This window comes from Eubalaena glacialis, chromosome 8 (assembly GCF_028564815.1).
Source record: "Eubalaena glacialis isolate mEubGla1 chromosome 8, mEubGla1.1.hap2.+ XY, whole genome shotgun sequence".
Lineage (NCBI taxonomy): Eukaryota > Metazoa > Chordata > Mammalia > Artiodactyla > Balaenidae > Eubalaena > Eubalaena glacialis.
Window position 1 is genome coordinate 108,016,647 of NC_083723.1, and position 22,542 is coordinate 108,039,188.

Genomic DNA, 22,542 nt, shown 5'->3' on the forward strand with positions numbered 1-22,542 from the left:
CGGGGGAGACCCAGGGCAGCGGGGGTCTTGACTGCCGCCTGAGAGGGGCGAGGCCGGCGGGGCCCCAGGCACACCCCACCGGGCGGGCCGTGCACACTGTTGACCCTCCCACCCTCCCATTCACCCACGACAGGCCACCTGGCTGATGCCACTAAGTCCTTATCTAGAGCCAGGCACCACATTTGGTGTCTACCTAACCTCCATCGCAGCCCACGGGGCAGGTCACTGTCTCTAGAGACAGAGAGAACGTCATCCTCAGCACGGCGTTGACAAGGGGACCCCACGCCACTGGAGACCACCATCACAGTCCCAGGTAGGGACTCCAGGAGGTCGGGGCTGCTGTGAGTGACACCCTTGCTGGGGGATCACCAAACCTGGGCCTCTGGCTAACCTAATGCTGACCTGTCTCTGGCCCTGGGGGTCCTGTTGACAGACCAGTGGCCTGAGAGTCAGGACTTCTGGGTTCCACATGGGCTCTGACATTCCCACGCCATATAAGCTTGGACAAGTCCCTTTACTTCTCTGGGGGCCCAAGTTCATTCACCTGAAAAAAGGGAAAGCTTAAGCCCAAGAGCCTCTCAGGCACTCCCTAGTTCTAGCATCTGATGTTTTCTTAGGGATTCCTTTTGAGACCCTGCTCCATGCAGGGAAAGGGGAGGAAGAAGGTTTTATCTTCCTGCCTGTACCTTCTGTTCACTGGGACGTCCGTGCAAGGGTGCAAGGGTGTACCATCCACTCAGCAAACATGAGCCAGCGACTGAGCTATGCATGGAGGATGCATCTCTGAGATGCACCAGAATAGGTACAGCGGCCCCATGCGTCATGCCCCAAATGGGAAACAACCAGAGGTCCAGCAACAGTAGGAGGGCTCCAGGAACTGCGGTGCATTCACCCAGTGAAATGTTTCACAGCAATAGGGATGAAGGACCCCTTGCTACGCACAATAACAGGGATGAATCTTGCAAACATATTGAAAGAAAAAAGCCAGGCACAAAAGAGAGCTTACTGGACAGTACCATTTAAATCCAGATTTAAGAAAAACAATTAAAATTCATCAATAATGGGGAAAAAAAGGGTTTTCTGGGGGTGGCTGTGACTGGAAAGGGGCACAGGGGGACTTTTGGAGGCTGGTAATGTTCTGCTTCTCGATCTGTGTGCTGGCTTAATGGCTGTGTTCACTCGGGGAAAATGCGCTGAGCTGTGTTCTGATAATTTGTGCATTGCTCTGTCTGTATACTTCCATTAAAACAATAAGTTCACTTAAAAAATGAAGCACAGCCTCTGCCCTGGAGGGAAGGCCCTCTGAGAACACGGAGCAGGGCATCTGGTGGGAAGTGGCATGCTGGAGGAGGTGGGGCATCCAAAGGAGGTGCCATCGAAGCCTCATCTTGAGGGATGTGTCCCCCCTGGCGGGGGCAGGGAGGGTAGATGCGCCAGGTCCTTGGGAAGGAGCGTCCCGTATGGAGCAGTAAAGAACACAGTTTCAGAGTCCGTTGAGCTTGCATTAACTTCATCACAGTCGTTTATGAGTTGCAGGACCCTTAGGAGACTCAGTTCCTTTATCAACAACATGAAGGTACTGCAGCTAATATGTACACAGACCTTACTCCATGCCAAGCGCAGTTCCACATGCTTTAGAAATACTGACCCATGTAATCCACCCAACAGCCTATGAGGTAGGTGCCATTATTACCCCAGGGTCCCACGAGGATAAGGAACTTTCCCCAGATCCCAAGACAGAGAAGTGTCAGAGCCGGGCCATGAACTGGGCAGCTGGCACCGTGTCCTGCCCCCTCCCGGGACTCCTGAGAGCAGGGAACGAGATGCGTGAAAAGCCTCACACCATCACAGTCCGGTTACGGAATGGCAGCACTTTCATCCTGCTTCACTCTAAAGATTTTAAACTGGGAGGATGGAAGTTGCCAGAGAAACCCTGTTTGCCAAGGTCCACGAAGCCAGAAGATGCAGAGCCGGAAAGTTCATGCCACTCATGTACGGTGCCACCCTGTGTTCCGGGCTCGGGGCAAGGCGCTGGCTGGAGAAGAGTCCAGTCAGACCCAGGCCCTGCCCTCCGACGGTCAGCCAACAGTCTCAAGGCCCCTTCAGTGGGGGGACCCCTGAACTCTTCAGAGAGGCACTCGCATTGAACTCCCGTTGCCTGGCATCAGCAGCTCCCACAGGTCAGGAACATGCATGTTTCCAGAACAGGTCCGTTTGCATTTCCTTTGCCGCTGTGCTGATACACAGCTGTGCTGGTACACGGAAGGCTGGTACCTCTCCAGGCAGTTCTCAGGAGAGAGCAGAGCTCACCAGAGCCAGGGTGGTGCTGGCCAGGTCACCTGCGGCTCCTCCTGGCTCTCAGCATAGCCCCTCCTGGCGACCCTCTCATTCCCCAAGGTCTCCAGCCTTGGCTTACCACCTGCCTGGCCCCCCTAGTCCCCCACTCCACGGCGGCTCTTGAGGGAAGAGCAAGGGAGACATGGCCACCTCACTGTGCCACAGCGCGGGGCCTCAATCTGCCCGGATGTCTGTCTCCTACTGACCAGCCCCCCACTCCGAGACAGCCCCTCCCACGCAGGCGTACACGTTTTACTTCCTCTCTCCTTCAGACCTCTCAGAAGACATTTCTCTAATTTGTCCTGATAATAAGAGACAATGCCACTTCCTGGGCTCCCGCCATGGGCAAAGGACAGTCCTGGCACACTGTACACATTGGTCCAATGAAGCCTTCTCGTGACCCTCTTTTAACAGCCTCTCAGGGAAGCTACTGTGGTTTCCCAAGGCCAGCCAGCTGGTGGAGGGTGGGGCTGGATTGCCAAACCCCAGCATGCTTGGCTCCTGAGCTCCCGTCCATCCTCCGCATCCTTGGCCTGTCTAGCCTACCCCTGGGCCTGGGAGGTGACTGAAAGCCAGCTCTGAGTCCTCCCTGCAGCGTCCCGTGCAGGGCCTCCTGGAGCTCAGGTGGCCGTCCGTCGAGGGCAGGGGAGCCAAGTGCAGGCTTGGCTTGTGGCACCTGGAGAGGAGGAGGAGGATGTGCCCTGGACTCCCTGGCCTGGCCGCACGCTCCTTCTGGGCAGCAAGGCTCAGGGCCCTGGGAAGGAAGGTTTAGCAAAGCTACCTGCAGGGAAAGAGCACCCCTGTAGCAGCATGAGTTTTGGAATCAGAGAGACTAACAGACTCGTACATGGAGGAAAGCTCTGTCACCTCTGGGCTCTATTGCCTCATCTATAAAATGAGAATATGAGTGCCTATGTCATAACGTTTTAAGAACATTAAATAAGATAATGTATGTAAAGTGCTTGGCACACACAGAGCGCACTTAAACAGCAGCAGTTTTATTACCTGCCTCTCCTCCATTGGCTGTTTTCACTGATCCCTTTTGCCCCAGAGTTTCCAAGGTACCTAACGCATTGGCACAGTGTCTGGGTGCGGAAAGTAGGCATTTTCTCCCCCTTTTAGGAAGAGGAGATGGAGTGAAGTGTCTTGGTAGAGAGTATCCAGAACAGTTCCCCTTTGTAACTTGCCACCCCTACTCCCTAAGCAGATGGCACCCTAAAACAAGACTTTCTTTATTCACTAGACGGTTCGATAATTTAGTTGAAGTCTGCGAGCATAAAACTGGATAGTAAATTTTCATTGTAACCCAATAGGTTAGAGGTTAGGAGGCAATGATATAGGTGGAAAATGAGGTGTGTGGTTACTGTTTGCTCTCTGTCTTTGAAGGATTGGTGTGTGATCCGTGCCTGGGCAACCCCTCACCCAAATGCCCCGACTGCACCAGATGGTCACAGAAGAGAGGCCTGGTGGCCTAACCTCCGGGACAGCCTAAAGCCAGAGGACCCCATCTTCTTCACACGCACCTACCATGCCCATCCCAGTGCCTAAGGTGGAAACCCTGCTTTAGATTAGTCAATGGCTTCCCTAGGAATGTTTCCAAACCCGGAAAACCAATAGAGAGAAACTATTCCAGTGGCAGGAAGAGGTTGGAAACACATGAGAAAAGAACGATCCACACAAGATCTCTGGATCTTACATAGGAGGCTGGATCTCACATAGCCCCAAGCTAATGTGGCACAGTAAAAGTTGATTTCTGTCTGTAAGAAATTAATTAATGAGTTCAATGGAAATGAAAAAGTCTTATATTCTAGGTATATGCCCCAAAAGATGGAAGCAGGAGCTCAAACAGATATTTGTAGGCCCATGTTCATAGCTGCATTATCACACTAGCCAAAAGGTGGAAGCAGCCCAAGTATCCATTGATAGATGAATGGATAAATAAAATGTGGTCTATACACACAATGGGCTATTATTCAGTCTTAAAAGGAAAGAAATTCTGTCACATGGTACAACAAGGATGAACCTTGAAAACATTTTACTAAGTGAAATAAACCAGTCACAAAAGTCCAAATACTGTATGATTCCACCTACATGAGGTACCCACATTAGCCAAGTTCATAGACACAGAAAGTGGAATGGTGGTTGCCAGGGGCTGCAGGGGAGGGGGAATGGGGAGTTACTGTTCAATGGGTACAGAGTTTCAGCTGGGGAAGATGAAAAAGTTCTGGAGATGGACTGTAGTGATGGACAGTAATGTGAGTGAACTGAATGTCACTGAACTGTACACTTAAAAACAGTTGAAATGGTAAATTTTTATGTTACGTATATTTTACCAGAACTTAAAAAAATCTGTGTGACCTGCTTGATTCAGAGCCCGTGCCTGACAATTAGCCATCTCGTGGTCTCCAACTCAGGGAAATCGGTGAAGCTGGCTGTTAACTCCTTCCTGAGCAGGAGGATGGGACGAGAAAGTCTCCCCTTGTGATAAAGGCAAGGACAAGAGAGAAGCCTCAGGTTTGAGGGGAAACTTTAACGTGCCAGATGAGGAATAAGGCCACGGTAGGACATGACGTGACTTGTAACAGGGGCCATGGGAACAGTCTCGGGCATAGGTGAGGTGTCCACCCAGAGAGCATCTGGGGAGTCATACAGGCTGGTCAGGTGATCATCAGAACCCAGCAGCCCCGATTCTCAGAGGCTTTCTTGGGCAGCCCTCCAAGGGCTGAGTTCATCCCACAGCCCCTGACCGATGGGCGGGGAAGGGGCGTCAGGGACTCCTGGTGGTGCGGCTCTGGACGTGCCCTTGTGAGTGCGTGTCCAGCCTGCGGGGTGGGCGGTGTCCCTGTGAAGGGAAGACACTGTGGGTCTCTGGACCGTACCGAGCAAGGGCTCCCGAAGCTTTCTGGGCAGGGGTAGGAGCCTGCGGCAGTTCACTCTGCAGCCCCAGAAGCCTCCGGTGAGGGGTGCCTCAGATGCCCGGGAACAAGGCAGGCAGGGCCAGGGCAGCACACAGTGGAGGGAGCTGGCTCCGAGCAGCGCTCTGAGGGTGGGCGTGAGGGTGCCCAGGGCTTCTGTCTTTTGAGCCCAGCTTGCTGGGCAGGGCTCCTGGGCTGTGCACCTTGCTAAGGATTAAGGCTAGGAGTTGGGCAGCAGTTTCTCTCAGGAAACTAGCCCTAGAGAAAAGGCCCGGGGAAGTGCCGCTGGGTAGGGATGCCACCAGCTTTCAGCAAGGGGCCTGGTACAGTTCAGAAAGGCAATGAGAGGGAATCATTAGGATGCTGGTCTCGGGCAAAGAGGGCTGCTAGAGACAGTGAGGCAGGTCGTGCACTGCACGCGTCCAGGAAGTGCCGCATATGGTCCGTGCCGTCTGGAGCGGTGCCGTGTTCAACCTGCACCCTCCCACAGCATCCTGTGGGAGGATGAGCCCTGGAGCTCCCCTCCACCGCCCTGGGCAGCCCTTGTGAGTGCACTGCCCTTGGGTGTGTGCTACATCAGTGCCAAGTCAGGCCTGAGAATCTAAACATCTACGGAGATGCAAAGGCAGGTGGGAAAGCCATAAGATAAACGGGATCAAATGAGAAATAAGGCCATATGATAGGACGTGGCCTGATTTACAATATGGGCCATAGGACTGGTTGGGAAAGCAGTGTGGAGCGTGTGTGTGTCCATCAAGAAAACACCTTGTGTGGGAGAAGGCTGTCTCCCAGCCCGCTCCAAAGTATTCGGGCTGCCCTACAGGGATGCCAGCTTGGAAATGGTCTCAGAAAATCCGATTTAAAAGTTAAATGCTTATGGACATACATACACTACCAAATGTAAAATAGATAGCTAGTGGGAAGCAGCTGCATAGCACAGGGAGATCAGCTCGGTGCTTTATGACCACCTAGAGGGGTGGGATGGGGAGGGTGGGAGGGAGATGCACGAGGGAGGAGATATGGGGATACATGTATGCATATAGCTGATTTAATTTGTTATACAGCAGAAACTAACACAACATTGTAAAGCAATTATACTCCAATAAAGATGTTAAAAAAAAAAAGGTTAAATGCTTAAAGCAAATCTACTTGGAATTTTGAGCTAATGAAAAAGAGAGAATAATTTTACATTCTCATCCTAGTTGAATTCTTATTTTGAGGGGTGTGGGGATGTTCAAACACAACTTCGCTTCCTAGGACTGCCATTTCCACCCTAATTCAGGCAGACACACAGACATTCATTTATTCAAATCATTCAACACTTCCTGCATGCCTACTATGTGCCAATAAGCACTCTGCTGGAAGCCAGAATTACAAAGATAAATAAGGTATGCACAGTCTAGACAAAAATCACACACACACACACTTCATTCCACAATCAAGTTGGAGAAATGTGTGGGGGGGGCCTCAAGGGCCCTTGCTGCATTTCCTGCAGAGGGACACAGCCTTTACGTCCCCTTGGAGAACCCATGCAGACATTCCCAGGGGGTCAGTACCTGCTTAACTGTGCAACTCCGGAGTGACAGGTCTGTTTCTATGTTACGGACAATATAAATATGGAATCAGTCTTATTTTCCGTGGTGTTTTGGCCAAAGATTTTTGATCCATCCAAATAAGTCTCCAGAGCCGTAGGGCGTGACACGGACACAGCCCCTCAGAAGTCATGTGCACAGGCTTGTCCTTAGGAATAGAGACTCTGGAGTCTCCCTGCTGGACTCAAATCCCTGCCCCACTCCCTCCCAGTTGTGTGGCCTTAGTTTTTCCACCTGTGAATGGGTGTACCTGCTTCGGAGGGCTCTTGGGAGGTTAAATCAATGCACACGTGTAAAGCACTGAAAACTGGACCAGGATGTTAGTCAGCAGTCAACTCAGGGTAATTATTCCTTATGATTATTATTTTGCCCTGGTTTCCTCATTTATATTTTTCGCATTTCTCTGGTATTTATAAGTCATTCCAAATCCCTTTCAGAACAAAGCATAATATGAATATATGCTTAAGCCAGACACTATGCTAGACAGTAAGTGGGATAAAATGTTCACAAGATGAGGTCCCTGCTGGTACAAAGGCAGTGATGTTCTTATCATTCACATTCCCACCTTCCTCCTGAGTGCAGCGCTTATCTTTCCCACATTTATTTACTGAGCACCAACTAAGCGGTGAAATCCCTTATATCGTGATTTCTTAAACAAGGGTCGGTGAACTTCCTACATTGTTTGCCAGATTTCCCGTTTCTGTGTCTATGGACACCTTTTCTGAGGAGAGGATCTTCAGCTTCCATCCAATTCTCAAGGGATTTATGACCCCCTAAGACCCAAAGCCCTACTGCCACCTCTGCTCTGAGTTCCCTTTCCTCCCGAAGGACGGGCTGGCACCAACGGCGGGGGGTAGCTTGGGCAAGTCTCGTCCCCTCCCTGGCCTCAGCTGACCCTCCTCTGAATGAGGCGGCTGGACTTGGTCACCATTGTCTCTCTCTGCACTAACACTGCAATGGGAAAGGACTTGGCCACGGGAACCGCTTCTCACCTCGAGGTCCCGGAGAACAGGATGGTCTTCAATTCCCGGGAACAGCACTCGCATAGTGTAGGTTCTGTAGTCCAGGAAGGGAATCCCGGCTCCGTCCAGGTCACTGGTCAACTCGTGGATGTCCGTCTGCAGCTCGGCAAAGGCTGGCACAAAGACAAGCCCGTGAGACTGCTGGATGGGGCCCAAGAGCTACGCTGCCTCGGAACACTCAGAACCCTCTCCCAGGCCCCCGGAGACCTGCACAGTGGACCGAAGTAGCGCAGGAATGAGGAGGAGGGGAATGTTTTACATAGCTGAGGGGAACGATATAGGTATGGGAGAAAGGTGCAGCGCAAGGAAGCTTGTCTTGGGCCAAATCCCTTCCAAAACATGAACGGGGGGCAGGCTGTCCACAGACCTGAGCTGCTGCTGGGGCCAGGAGGGCCTCCCCCTCTGAAGATGAGGGCTTTGGCTTGCAAAATATGCTGGGGGTTAGGGGTGATATCGAAGGACAGAGGGCGTGAAGGGGGAGGTTCCAGTGATGGAGAGTCTGTTTCAGATGCTGTGTTTTACAGTGGGTTTCCTTATAGGAGTTAAGAACTATTTCTTCTGAAGTCCCAGTTCTTGGCCACGCAGCTTACTGGAGCCATCAAACCACCAAATGGGGCCAGAAGAAGGCTCTTGCCCCACTGATATATCCCCTCTGGATAAATATGCAGGGTGTCTCTTTGTCCTTCCTTTCTCAAGGTCATGCTGCTCAATGGTGAATTATGATCTGCACATAGGTACCGCTGTCTGCGGAGACAGCCCAGGCCTCCGGCATGGTCACGAAGCTGCAAGACCACCCCCAAGCCCCCGAGAAAGTTCCACACATGGACCCACTGTTACACAGCCGTGTGATCACTCTCTGTCCTGGGTACAGCCCTCCACCCTGGGAGGTTGTCAGAGGTAATGTGCTCAGCCCTTCCTTCTTCCACTTTTTCCCTTAGCACATGCAAATGCACATGTACACACATGCATGCAAGCACACACACACGCGCACACACACACACAAAATGGATTAATACATGCCTGCAAAGAAGAACAGCCAGTGGATATTGACTAAACAGTACTTCCTTCTATTTATATAGACAAGAATAGGGAAAAACTACTTTGTGGGCTCAGAAGGAATTCACAAGCCCAATGTAGCTCCAGGGCCCTCGAAGAGCCAGCCCTGCGCCCAGTGGTCTCTGCTGACGACACGACCACAACGCGGCCGCCCAGCTGCTGTCGGCAGGACCCCACCACACCCTGCGGTGCTGACCTCCTGCTTGGGGACCCCGGGCCTCCGGGCCTTGAGGATAGCAGTGCTTCTGGCCTGACAACGGGGACGGCGCCGGGACCCCTGGAGAGGCTGCTGCAGACCCTCCTGTGCTGCTCTCTTTCTGCATCTCTGCCCACACTGACGCGGGGGGGACCTCGTCAAGAAAAGTGACTCTGAAGGTAGAGTAACCCTAACACATCTGAGTGGAACCTACACCAATACGTGTGAAAGGGGAGTCAGTGAGCCTTTCTGGCATGTACCGTCACCAAAAACCCGATGGGAACTCATGTGTGCTGAGTGAGAAACACACGTGTGTGTGTGTTTGTGGGAATGCGTGCATGGGCATGAGTGCAAAGGTGAGTGTGAGGGCATGAGTGACCGCCTGAGTGTGCGTCAGTGAGTGTCTGTGGGCACGTGTGCACGCATGTGTGTGTGTTTATATATCTAAAGGTCGGGCCTTGTGAGGGGGCCAGGCTGGGCCTCTTCGGAGTCTGTATGTGGCTGACGGCCTGACTCACCGGCAAGGCTTCGGGAAGTCGCCTTCCCTGGACCCAGGCTGCCCTTTCAGCGTTCAAGAGCCAGCTCTGGGCGCCTCTGGAAGATACTTTCAAGGCGAATCCTACGTGTCCTTTGCTCTGTCATCTCTCTTGCCACCCACGTGAGACAGCCTCTCCCCAGCTAGAAGCCAAGGCCCTCCCCTGGTGTCCCCGAGTCAGGACTCCCTGTGGGACTGCTAATTCCTCCTTCTCTGGAACGTTCCAAGAGGAACCTGGCTTCACACTGCCCCCGCTGCCCCCTCCCCGTTGGGGTGCTCAGCTGGCGGGGAGGAGAAGGAGGGAGCTGGCTTTTTATAGGTCTGCAGCTTTCCTTCAAGTCACCGAGCGCCTCCGACATTCAAGGCCTCACGTCTGGCACATAAAAGAGATTCTAATCACTACACCTAATTAGAGGGAAGAGTACATTGCAGAGAAAAAAATTAAGCAGCGTAAATATAATAAAAGGCAGTAATTAACAGTCCCACAAGGCGGATGCTGTGTTGACAGCCGAGGATGTGGAGAGAGGACGGAAGGGACCCGCTTCCCCATCAGAGAGCCACGGCCTCCCTGGTGGGAACGCCAGAGCCCCAGGTACAGGCTGATTACTCCGCGTATAAATCTACACAAAGAATCAGCTCAGACCCTCCCAGGGTGACTCACGAATGATATCCCGGGGGTGACAAGAGTCTGACTTCTACATTTCCTTCTTGGATTTAGTGCGGCTGATTTCACTTCATGGTGGGGTTGGTAATTTTTAAAAATACAAGCTGTGAAACGCTCTTTCCTCTAAGTCTCAGATCAGCCCTCCAGCTTTACCTTCCTTCTGCAGGAAGAGAGCTGAAGATTGCTTGAGTGCGTCACGGCAAGGCACCTCCGGGTCTCCCCCCAGAGGAGAGGGCAAAACTCACCCGGCCGGGATCCTAGGCTGGACACGGCTCTAGTGGGGTCTGAAATGATCCCGGCCTGACTTGAGGTAGAGATTCTGGAGGCGGGAGACCCAGGCCCAGCGCCGCCCACCGCTGCGGGTGTGTGAGACGCACGCGCTCGCACGCACACGCACGCACACGCACGCACGCACACGCACACACGCCCGGCCCCCCGCCACTCCGGACCTTCTTTGCACTCCAGGGCCACGCGGGACTCCAGGTTGTCCATCTGCATCTGCAGCCGCTTCAGCGTGAGGTCGCTCTCCCGGGACTTGCGTTTGTAGGCGATGAGAACGGCCACGATGAAGATGATGAGGAGGCCGCCGGCCACAGCGATGCTAACGATGGCGGGCAGGCTGAGCGGGCTGTCCGGGGCGATGTACACCATCCCCGGGGAGTACTCCATGCCACCGACTCGGGCCTGGGGGGACACGCCGGGGGAGACGGAGCTGGGTGTGGGCACAGAACATCCTAGGCAAGGGTCCCAAGCCACCGGTGAGCTGGTGACCAGGGTTGCGTGACGGAAATGGCTCCAGGGAGGAGAATCATCACTGGCTGTAAAAGCAGAGGACAGGGCATCTGGGGTGGAGGGAGCGGGGGTGGAGGGCTCAGCGCAGGCCACCTCCACCACTGGGAAAACCACACATTATATTACTCGGGAGTGAACTCGGTTGTCTTCATGAGGAAACAGCACTCAACTGGGATCTAAAAAAGCCTACATGGCATCAAAGTCTGGATCCCCGAAGACTCATCCCATTGTGAGGACAGATGACAAAGGCACAGGACGTGATATTATGTCCTGCCCGGGTCAACGATGGTCCTCTCCTGGAAGGGTCTCTTGCCTCTAACAGGTGACACAGCACATCACTGACTGCTGTTTCGCATTGCCCTTACTGTAGCACCAGCCAGTATGGAAAGAATGACAATACGGAAGAAAGAAGTCTGAAGTGGGACGAGGAGAAGGAACTGGGAGTGTGGGAGAGCCAGGAGGAAAGTTCAAGAAGGCCAGAATCCCCTCCCGGAAAGCCCTGGTGGCCCAGGATGGAGCTGGACCGCTCACCCCACCGCATCCTTAGTGCCTGCCCATCCAGGGTGGAGCCCTGCCAGCCTCACCATCACTTTGTGCCGGCCTATGAGGTTGGGGGACTCGCAGAGCAGCTGCACATCCGACACTGTGACGGCGCACGGCTTCTCCCCGACCAGCACGGTGTAGTTCAGCTTTACATTGCCCCCAGCCACGGGCGGGATCAGGTTCTTGCCCTGCATGGACAGGAAAGCCCAAGTTCCCACCCCAGGGTCAGGAGCACAGCTACTGGCTGGCTGACATGTCCTCCCACCTGGAGGTCCCATCCTTCTGGGGAGCGGCTGGAGAGGCCACCTTCCCTGATAAGTCCAAAAAATTCACAACACCTATACTACTATTCCCCCTTCCTCAGTGGGAAATCAATCATCAAGGCACTCTTTTCAGCTTGTCCCAAATGCAGCTTCAGAATCCTCCTCAACACAGAGCTGTAATCAGTCACTACCAGTGGCTTCAAACTGTCATATGAGTTAAAATTAATTTGCTATCCATGCTCCAAAGAAGCCCTATAAGGTGGTTTGCAAAGGGCTGCACAGGAGGAAGCAGTATGAGCCTTTGACCTCCCAAGTCCTGGACTCAGGGGACAAAGCTGGGAGTCAGATGGCCAGGGTGGATCCAGCTGCCCTGACCAGGTTTCTGTGGCCCCTAAAGAGAGTGCACCTCTCAATACAAACTCAAAGAGCGCCATTTACCATAGTCTGGGCTACAACACAACCTCTGCTAGCTAGTGACACCCGCCACAAGATCTGGCAGAAGCCCATGACTTGCGGCCTCCTTCTGTGACTTGGAAAGCCTCCCCTTGCCTACAGCGGCCTCCCTCCTCCCATCTCACTCTACCTTTAGGATGATGGGTGTGCCGGGCTTGAGCTCCAGGATTCCTGAGGGACCGAAGGCCTCAAACACAGGATTGGGGTAGTAGGTGAAGTTGGTCTTGTTGAGGATTAGCAGGGACTGGACGTTGTCCAGGATGAAGCCAAACTCCTCGGGCCTCTCCGTCAGGTCAGACTGCTGGTCGGGCCCCAGAGCGAGGGCAGGAGCCTGGCAGGTCATCTCCGTAGCATTCAGAACCTCGCAGAGCTGGGGGGGGAGCCGGAGAGGGAGGGCTATGTGGCGTGTCTCCGCACACCTGCAGCCCCAGACACCCACCGGGTCTCCCTCGGTGCCGTCGTACAGCGTGGTGTTGACACGGGACAGTCATGGGTGGATCCCCACAGCTCCAGAGGAGCCAGGACCACACAACCTGGGCACTCAAGGACAAGCTCTGCAGCTGACACCTACCTCTGCCCTGCCCATGGCAGGCGCTAGGGTATCTCTAAGCTAAGGAATGGCACTGGGGGTCAGAGGACAGAAGAATAAAGGTCTTCCATCCCTTATTAAGAATAAGAATAAGAAACCCCAGAAACCCAGAAGAGATTGCTCCTGCATGCCTGTACCCCAGCATGTAGAAATGGCCTCATGTCTGCTCCCCCATCCCGCCATCCCAGTGTCCGGGGCGTCACACGTGATGGGTCATCGGTGTCTGGGGTGGGCCTACCTGAGCCCTCGGAGAGCCCACACCCTTTAGGGCAGCCACGCCCCGAGTGGACAGCCCCCCGTGAGCCCCACCAGCCCCAGACTCACATTGATGTGCTCCTTCCCTCCGTGCTTGGCACGGATCTGGGGGTTCTGTATGAGGTCCAGGTGGGTCCCCCTCACGGCAATGGGTGTGTTCCCACTGATGGGGAAGAAAGAAGGAGGCGTGTAAACACAGGGACAGGAATAGCAACAGCACTTGGTGACGATGATGATGATGATGATCAATCAGGCTGAACTCCAGCACTGAAGACAATGATAACCGGGGGGCAGGGTAACGTTCACGGGGACAAGATGACAAGCTGACTGCATAATAATAAGGACAAGCTCTCAGCAGCCAAGGGGAAGACAGTGATGACCAGATGTCCGCGGCCGTCCTGCGCTGAGCTCATTCGGAGCGTGGACACCCCACGGAGGCTGGGCCTGTAGCACGGCCCTCTTGGCCCCCCGAGGCCTCCTGACCTGAGCCAGCTGCTTCTCTGCAGTCTCCCAGCATCTCTTTCCCTGCCCTCCCCAGTCTCAGGGAATTTTCTTCACCCTGGCCTTGGCCTAAGGGAAGCCTCGCTCCAGACCACCCTCCACCAGACCCTCCAAAGTCTGAGCACAGCCTCCTTCCCCAGGACAGTCATACCACAGATTTCCACCTTAGAGGCTGGGACATGGGAAAGGCCGAGACCCAGCCACTCAGGAACCTCCCGTAAGCATGCAAATATGAAATGCTCCAGGACTCTGGCACCCTGGGGAGTCAGCCAGAGGACTGCTAACGCCGAGCGATTAGGAGACTCGTCTTTGGGTAGTTTTTCAATGGAAACCTGGACGCCACTGTCCTATCTTCAGGGCCACTGAGAAGCTGGCATGGGATGGTGGCTAGCTTCCTTGGGGGCTACTCAAAGGAAAGTGATGAATTATGTTACCTGCAATCAGGGGAGTATCATTGAGAAGAATCTGACTATTTAAAACAGGTAAGTGGTTATAAGCTTGTGGGTAAAGAGTCCTTGACAGTCCCATTCATCTCTACCCCTCTATCCATCTGCCCCCCTTTACACGCCATTCCTGCCCTCCCTTCCTCTCGCCCTCCACCGGTCCCCTCTGAAGCACATCCCCACCCCACGTATGCACATGCAGGAAGATTTCCTCGAAACCCAGAGAGTCTCTCGGCCCCTGGCAGTGCTGGCAAATGAGCTTCTGGTGTCCAGCCATCTCCCCATCTTCTCGGTCATCAATTCAACACACGTTTATCGAACGCCCCCATCACCCATCGCCATTCATCAGTAACCCAGGCTGTTGCGAGCAGTGTAAAGCCACGCAGTGTAAAGTTAGAGACTAACTGCTGAGGACAACCAAGCTGCATCTCCCAAAGGCTGCCTTTTGTTTGGGTGTAAGGCCTGGTGGCAAACTCCTTCTGTAAAGGGCCAGACAGTAAATATTTTAGGCTCACTGGGGCCATATGGTCTGTCACAGTTATTCAGCTCTGCTGCAGTGGTGAGAAAGCAGTAGAGACAAAACATATTCGGATGAGCATGGCTGTGTTCCAATAAAACTTTATTTATGAAAGAGGACGGACAGCCAGATTTGGCCCCCCAGCTGGAGTTTGCTGACCCTGGTTTACAAGATTGTTCTCTGGACTGGACTCGTCACTGACCCCCCGTCTCAGCTTGTGGTGACCACATCTTCATGCTCTGCCCCCTCTCCTGACCCCAGACATCCTCCAGAGCTGAAGCAGACAGTGGGGAGGGCTGAGGACGGGGGATGTGTAGGGGTGGGGTGGAGGGGGTGAGGAGGGAGGGGAGACGAGCCAGGCACTGCACTGCGTGTTTGTACCTTACGTACTCCTCTCAGTGTCCCGTGAGGGAGTTGACTGGTGAGAAACCCTGGATCCGGGGAGGTTAACTAACGTTTAAGGTCACTTGGCTGCTAAGCGGTGGGGCTGGGCTGCACCCACTCCTTCTGACCCCAAGTCCACTCCCCCTGAGGCCCCTGATACAGCAGTTTCCCCATGATCACCAGGGGCCTTGCTATCAGGATGCCCTCTGCAGCACCTTCTGGCCTCCTAGTGTGCCCACCAACCCTCACATCGGGGGCTGTCGGCTCCAGCTGGTCGGAGCTCGGCCCCCAGGGCTGGGTCCTGCTCAGAGCGCTTTCGGTGGCAGGAGGGAGCCCCGGCAGGAAGCTCTGACCTGGGGGGTGCTCTGAACACCCCCCGCCCCCCAGTTCATCAGTCCCCGCAGCAGGACTGGGCCCCAGAACTCCCCTTGGCTTTTGAGGGTCGAGGAGGGAAGGCCAAGGTCAGGGCGGCCCCTACCTGGTGATGCTCCACTCGGGCTCGATCCGCACGATGGTAGGATCCTCCATGTACTGGAAGAACAGGTCCTGGTGGATCCTGGCCCTGTCTACCTGCACCGTCACCTTCATTTCCAGCACCTCATCTGAAGACGTGGTGTTGCAGACGATGTAGGACGGAGAGCGCCTGGCGGGGGGGGAGATGGGGAGCCAGGCTCCTGGGTGTTGGGCGGGACTGTGGTCCCGGGTCGGGGCCCTCCCGTGCCCCTCCCTGTTCATCAGGCTCGTCAGAGGCAGTGGGTGAGCAGCGCCCCAACACAAAGCCCTGAGAACTACTGACAAAGACTCTCTCCTTGACCAGACTGTAGACGGATTCCTCTGAGCCCCCTTTTGGACTAAGCTTCTTCCTGAGGCCCTGTCTTTGATTTGCCGATCCCCATTTTTAGCAAGAATCCTGCTAACTTAGTTTGGCAAGAAACCCCCCTCCCCGATACCTGAGTACCCTTGATATCTAATCAAATTCCGCCTCCTTAACCCTTGATGTCTGGTCACCCTGACTGCCTTCAGCAAGAGTCCTGTTAAGTCGGTTTAGCAATAATCCTCCTAACCTTGTTTCCTCTTAGTAATTTTCCATCCACTGCCTCCCTCGCTCTGCTCCTTGGCTATAAATCCCCAGCTGTCTGCTGTATCTGGAGTCAAGCCCGATCTCCTTCTCCATTGCGAGAGTCCTGACACCTATGGCAATAGTCCTGAGCAAGCTCTTCCTTACCATTTTAACAAGTGTCAGAGCCATTTTTTTCTTGAACACTCAGGGAAGGCCTGGCCTGGCCTGACTTCAGATCTGTCACAGCCCTCAGCATAGCTCTCTCCCAGGAAAATCTCTCTCTGCAGAACCTCATGCCAGTGGTGCAGGGAATGTCCCCAACCACACCTCTTCTAGTCCTGCATTAGGTGCACCTCTTGCCTCCCTCCCAACCCTCACCCCCGCCCCAGGTTCCTGGCTCATGGACGGTGTGCCTTCCTGGGACTGGATGGTGGAACCAGGGGAGGGAAAGTCGGCTACCCCTGGAGGTTCAACCTCAGCCAGCTCTCTGCAGTCCCGGCTGGGTCTGCAGCAGCTGGCCAGGAGCTAACCCAGGGGGAAGGGGCCCTAGATTCCAAACTGTGTCCCGTGGAACCCTAGGGTCCTGCACAGTGGGTGGTATGCGGGCACCAAGGTTAAACGGTGGGCAACGGCACGATGGGCTGTTCCAAGGAAGGGGTGCCCGGCAGGTCCCTGGGCCAAGCCACAGCCAAGTATGCCCAGAAAGTCCTCTCCCAAAGCGAATGAGCACTTTTTCAGGGAGGAGGAGGCACCTCCAGAAGGTTAGCCGGGAGTCTGCTGCCTGTCAGCCCCACCCACCCTCTGGGCTGGGAACCCTGGAGCCTGCCCTGAGGTGAGTTACCTGTGGAAGAGGCAGGGCTGCTTCCCAAACATCACCACCACGTTGCTGCCCGCGTTCAGGTTGGTGCCCGTGATGGTCACCTGTGTGCCTCCGGACATGGGCCCCCGGCTGGGCTTCAGGTCTGAGAGAGTCAGCGTCTGTGCAGGAAAGGATCTGGCCTGAGGATGCTTCTGGGTAGGCCTGAGGCAGCACCCCACTCCCGGATTCCACCCGCCTTCTGGAATTCTTAGTCATGGCGGCCTCCCAGAGAGCAGGCTCAGTTTACCGAGGCCTGTGGGGACAGGCGAGCATGTGCACCTCTACACTAATAACAGTCATAATAATATTAGCTACTATGCAGTGACCTTTTAAGTGACAGGCTTTATATTTTATGTGTATCTATAGTGAGATATACATTTTTTTAAATCGCCCAATCTATTCTACAAGGTAGGCATTATTACCCATCTTAAAGACAAGATTCAGAGATGTTAAGTAAAGTTTCCAAGGTCACAGAGCAAAGAAGTCGCCTGAGAACTGACTCCAGAGCTGGAGTTCTCCACCACCTCTCCAGTCTCCAGCGAGGGTCGCTTTCAGGAAGGTAAGTTGCCCCTTCCACAGGCCTCTCCAGAGAGCTGCCAAAAGCACCCAGCGGCCAGAGCAATGGGATGTGTGAGCCCCAGGGAAACCCAGGAGGAGAAGCAAAGAAGGGTCAGTGGATTGAGTGAAGAGTCAGATTGGGGATGGGGGTGGGGATGGGGGTGGGGATGGGGGAGGATCTGTGAGCTGAGGATTTGGAGTCTCAGTTTGTTCTTTCATTAGCATTTTAATGGAAAAAACTTTCCTCAGTCCCAGGTGAGAAGCCTGTATCTGCATTTAAATGAAGATTTCTCTCTCCTCTTACTCCCTTAAACAATTCTGCACCAGAAGTTGAACCCACTGAGCTCCTCGGAGCGGGCAGGCAACCTCCCCTCTGAGAGGCCTCGATCGATAACACTAGGGGAGAAGAAGAGAAGCCCCAGCGAAGCCTGCAGCCCCAAGGCCTGGCATGCGCGCGCCCCGCTCCCCGCACAGGGCACACGCGTGAGGACACGCAGGGACCCACGGGAACATAGGCGGACCTTTGCGCCCGGCTTCCGCCCCGCGCAGGCGCGCTCGCGGGGCTCGCCCACCCGGTCCCTGCAGATCCCGAACCTGGCAGCCCCGTGACACCCACCAAGCCAAGCCAAGGAACGGCTTATGCTGGCTCTGGCTCAACCCTAGACCCGCGCTGTGTGTGGGGGGGTGGGGGGGGGGATGAGACTGCTGCAAGAGCCTTCCTTTCTTAGCTTTGCCTACACCGTGCTGTGTGACTCAGCACAAGTCACTTACCCTTTCTGATCCCAAAGAATCAAAAAGTGGTCCTCTCAGAGGCGCCTGTTTTCTGGTTCTAACTTCCCACAGATGGTGCCTCTGCCCCACTGTCTGTAAAGGGAGAGCTTTCAGACCTGGCTCCTGCTGACCTCCCCGGAGAGGAAAGGGAAAGTGAGGGAGTTACTTAAGGGGTAAGGGGCAACGTGAAAAGGAGAACAAGCTCCCTGCAGCCTAGGGGTGAGGGTCCTGGAAGGGGTAGAAGTGAGTAACCCTGCTGGCTTTGCAGTGGCCCTCCTGTGTGGGGCTGGCTGGGTGCTGAGTTACTCTGGGGGTGGGGAGAGGATGATATGGAGACATGTTTTAAAGTTGGGAGAAACTATTAATTATTCAAGGTTTGCTTCAGAAATATTTGTCAGTGGGTCTGCACGGGAAATCAAATTCGGCATTATTTGCCATCTCTTCCCTTGGCTCCCTCCCTGGATGGAGGCAAAGAGGGGGGAAAGTGTTGCCTCTACAGAGATCTCCAGGGATAGAACTGGTGACAGCCCAAGAGTGCCGATCTGTGGTCTATGGGCCTTGGTGTCGGGGTTTTGGGTGAATAAACCCACACATCGGAGCCTGGCCCGATTTGTGGAGGGAAACTGAGGCACACCCAAACCTCGGCACTGGGAGGGGCTCCCCAGGCCCTGAGAGGCACCCCTGAAAAGGATCTCGCCAGGGGCTTCCATGGGGGTCCCAAGAGTGCCACCTGCCAGCTGCCCAGCAAGGTGGGAAGGCAGTGAAGGCTCGGAGATGCTGCGGGTGGACCTGTGACAGAGGAGCATTCTGTCCTTCCTGCCTCCCTGGTATGACTCACAGGGGACCTCTGCCCCTCATTCCCACCCTGAACCCCTCGGAGCTCTGTTGTCGGCAGTGAGGGGGGGTTGCTCAATGACCAGGTCCTTAATGCAAACTGGGGTCTGGGAGGAGACTGGGGTCCATGGCACCATTTCTCCCCCCGAAGCTCTTCCCAAGCGGATGTGTATCGCCAGGATAGTGCCTCCAATAGAAAAGTGAACACGAGTCTGAGTCCCTGGGACCCACTGGACCAATGCATTTTCGCCTTGCGGCAACAACTCACACCTTCCCTGCCCTTCTGCTCCAATTTCTCCTCCTCCCCATCAACCCCCCTCTCCCCACTCCCTTCTGGCTCCCATCTTTTGGTGCCCTTCCATGTCACACCTTATGCCGGGAACAGCCTCCCGCTACTCGAGATCCATATGGAAAACTGTATTCTGCCTTAGACAGATCCTGCCTTTCCTTCTGGCTCCTTCCATGAAACCTTCCCTTAATACCTTACATCCAACCACATCCTGCTCCCAGGGTAGAAACACTCATGCAGGCAAGACCTTCCCTGAGAGCAGAAGAGGTTTTGGTTGTCTACCACATAGATGTGTTATAAGAATTAAGCCCAAGAGCAGGTATCACAGAAGAAGGAGACAGAGAAGGGAAGGGAGTCAGGCCACTCAGAGGCCTGAGGAAGGATTGGATAGGCAGGGCAGAACACAGCAAGGAACCTGGACAAAGTCTAGAGGCAGTGGGCACCCTGAGCTCTTCTGGAGCTGGGGGCTGACGTGATGAAAATGGTATCCCCCAGTGTGGCTGGACTAGAATGGGTTCAGACCAATGGCAGGGATTTAAGGGGGCCACTGCAGTGGCAAAGGGAATGGGAAAAGTAAGACTCCAGGACGTGGTGATAGAGGGACTGACATCAGGAATTAGGGGAAGCCGAGCCACAGGCCACCAAGATGGTGGGCCCGGGTGACAGGCCACCGGCAGACATGGGCAAGGGAGGGGGACACGCTGTTTATGGGAGCTGACAGCTCGGGTGGACCATGGGAGGTGATGGCAGGACATCCAGGGGGCGGCGGCCTTTGAATTAGTCACAAAGGTAAGAAGCCTGGCTGGAGACACAGCAGAGACAGCTGAGGCCCAAAGGAAACATCAACTTAATGAAGTAGCGGCCGTTCCTGGTAGCGTTCACTTTGTCACCGCCAAGAGACCACCGGATAGAAACGGTTCCAGGTAACTGACTGGCCAAGCAAGTCCAGTGCTTGCTTTGGCCATGCAGCGGTGTCCGCCCTTTCACCACAGCTGCCAGGTAATTTCAGAGCCAGATTTCATGCCCAGTTTTCGTATGCCACGCCACACCCCTCAACCGCTTGGGGAGTGCGGTCCGTGTGTCCACCCATCTCAGTCTCTCTCTCCCTCTCGTCATCTCAACTCTGCTGGAATAACAATGTCTGTATATATAAATATATATATGATATACTATATATATACATACATTTATGTAAATATATATACATTCATCACTAGTTGTCTTAAGGTATATTGGGTTTAACTTGGAAACTCCCTCAAACCCTTTCCGAAGAAGGTGGGAGTACAAATGCTAAACGAATAGGTAAAACTACACACATCCACTAAATCCATGACATGTGTGTGTTCCTCTAAGTGAGCTCCTATGGGGGTTTAGTGACAGCCATGTTTATAAGGTTGGTTAGCTTTCAAAGAGTAGAGAGGGAGGAGTGCAGAGGTCAGGACCCAGGCAGAGAGGGGCATCTGAGGCACGTCCCTCCCAGGTTCACCACCCGGCCCCCCGCCCCACCCAGTCACATCGTGTGCAAGTCCTCCATCTCCTCTCTCCTTCTGGACTGTGGGCCTCCTGGGGCAGGGGCTGCATGGGGTCTGACTCATCACTGTAACACCTGCAAGCCAGGCCCATCAAACTATATTATAAAATGCAACCAATTAAGCAAGTATTTATCAAATAACCTAGGGAGAGGTATTGTGCAAGGTGATACGTGGTTGGCAGTTAAAGGGAGGAAGAAGAAAGAGGAGGAAAGCAGATGAAAGAAGAGGGAGGAAGGAAGGAAGGAAGGAAGGAGAAAAATGGGCTTCTGTGACATATTTCCAGGCATTTGATACCCAGTCATAAAATCCATCATTTCAGGTTTCCAGCTTCCAAAAGCAGCTCAGAATCATGAGGAAATGATCTCATCAAATCTGGCATTAACCCCGAGAAGTTAACTGGATGGTAAAACAGTTTTGGCAATGATGCGATGTATGTAGCAGGGGATGTGCTCATGTCTCCAGCATCCCTGTCGTCGCAAGGCAGGGAGGTTCCCAAGTGCCCCTGCTCACAGAACCCCTCACCAGGGCTGGTCCGGTACCCTTTTCAGGGGCCAGGGAGGGTCCAGGCTGGAGGGAATGTGAGGGCAGGAGTGAGATCTGCAGAGAGGCCTTGGGGTGGGGAGGGAAATGTGGGGAAGGGTGTTGGGGCGAGAGGGAGTAAGATAGGGATAGGACGATGGTGAGTGAGGAAGGTGGGATGACTGGGGATAATGGGATGGAAGTGGTGGGGTGCCAGCACACAGGGAAAGGGCAGGGCACAGTAGTCATGGTGGCAATCATAGAAATCGTAAAGGCAGTGACACTAGAGGTGATAAATCTATTTTATCTAATTTTCACAATAATACCATGGGATAGATGCTTATTATTATCATCCCCATTTTACAAATGGAGACACTGAGGCACAGAAAATTAAACAACTTGCCCAAGTCCACCCAGTTAATAAGCGGCAGAGTCAGGGCTCAAATCCCAGGAGTCCCCATGCATAGCCCACACTCTCACCCACCGTGTCACGCTGACACTCAGCCAGAAGGGGACATTGGGGCCCAAGAGCCAAAGCAACTTCCCTGGAGCTGCAGCCCAGCCCAGCCCAGCCAGGATGTGAATCCAGGTCTTCCCGACTTCCAAGGCTGTGCTCTCAAGCTCCGCAGGACGGGACTCCCACGACTTTGGCCTGGGTTTGCCCACAGAGGTCTAGAAGGGCTCAGCAATCATGGTAAAGAGGTCTGTGGCCTGTGCCTGGCCAGGCCGTTGGTGGCCGGGACTCACCATGAAGTAATAGAGCTGCGAGGACCTGGCCATGAACTCGGGCCGACACACAGCCACACAGATCTCCACGAAGCCGGCGTGCTGGCTGGGCTTGGCCTCCCCCATCTCACACACGATCCTGCAGGGTGGAGAGGACAGACCCCCATGGGTCACAGGAGGGTCACAGGCCTCCCTGCCGTGACGCCTGGCCCTACACCTACCCAGGCCTCCTTCTCTGTAGTAAGATCTCAGGGATGGGCAGGGAAGGAGGAGGTGAAAGATACCTGATTCCTCCCTTCGGGGCTCCTCCCTGGTTCTCAGGAAATGAGGACGTGTG

General features: G+C 54.3%; 1 protein-coding gene across 3 annotated transcripts in view; it reads right to left on the reverse strand.

Moving 5' to 3' along the window:
• The window catches only part of PLXNA4 (plexin A4), a 447,622-nt gene that overhangs the window by 44,058 nt on the left and 381,022 nt on the right, over nt 1-22,542 (reverse strand). For 2 of the 3 annotated variants that reach the window (XM_061198737.1, XM_061198735.1), the window contains exons 14-21: nt 22,227-22,344; nt 16,959-17,095; nt 15,536-15,700; nt 13,282-13,375; nt 12,499-12,738; nt 11,694-11,840; nt 10,767-11,001; nt 7,837-7,979 (exon numbers count right to left, since the gene is read on the reverse strand). In XM_061198737.1, the coding sequence (XP_061054720.1) occupies nt 7,837-7,979; nt 10,767-11,001; nt 11,694-11,840; nt 12,499-12,738; nt 13,282-13,375; nt 15,536-15,700; nt 16,959-17,095; nt 22,227-22,344 (1,279 nt within the window). Of the gene's footprint in view, nt 1-180; nt 190-7,836; nt 7,980-10,766; nt 11,002-11,693; nt 11,841-12,498; nt 12,739-13,281; nt 13,376-15,535; nt 15,701-16,958; nt 17,096-22,226; nt 22,345-22,542 lie in introns of all 3 variants that reach the window. The other variant, XM_061198736.1, reaches the window with a different exon arrangement.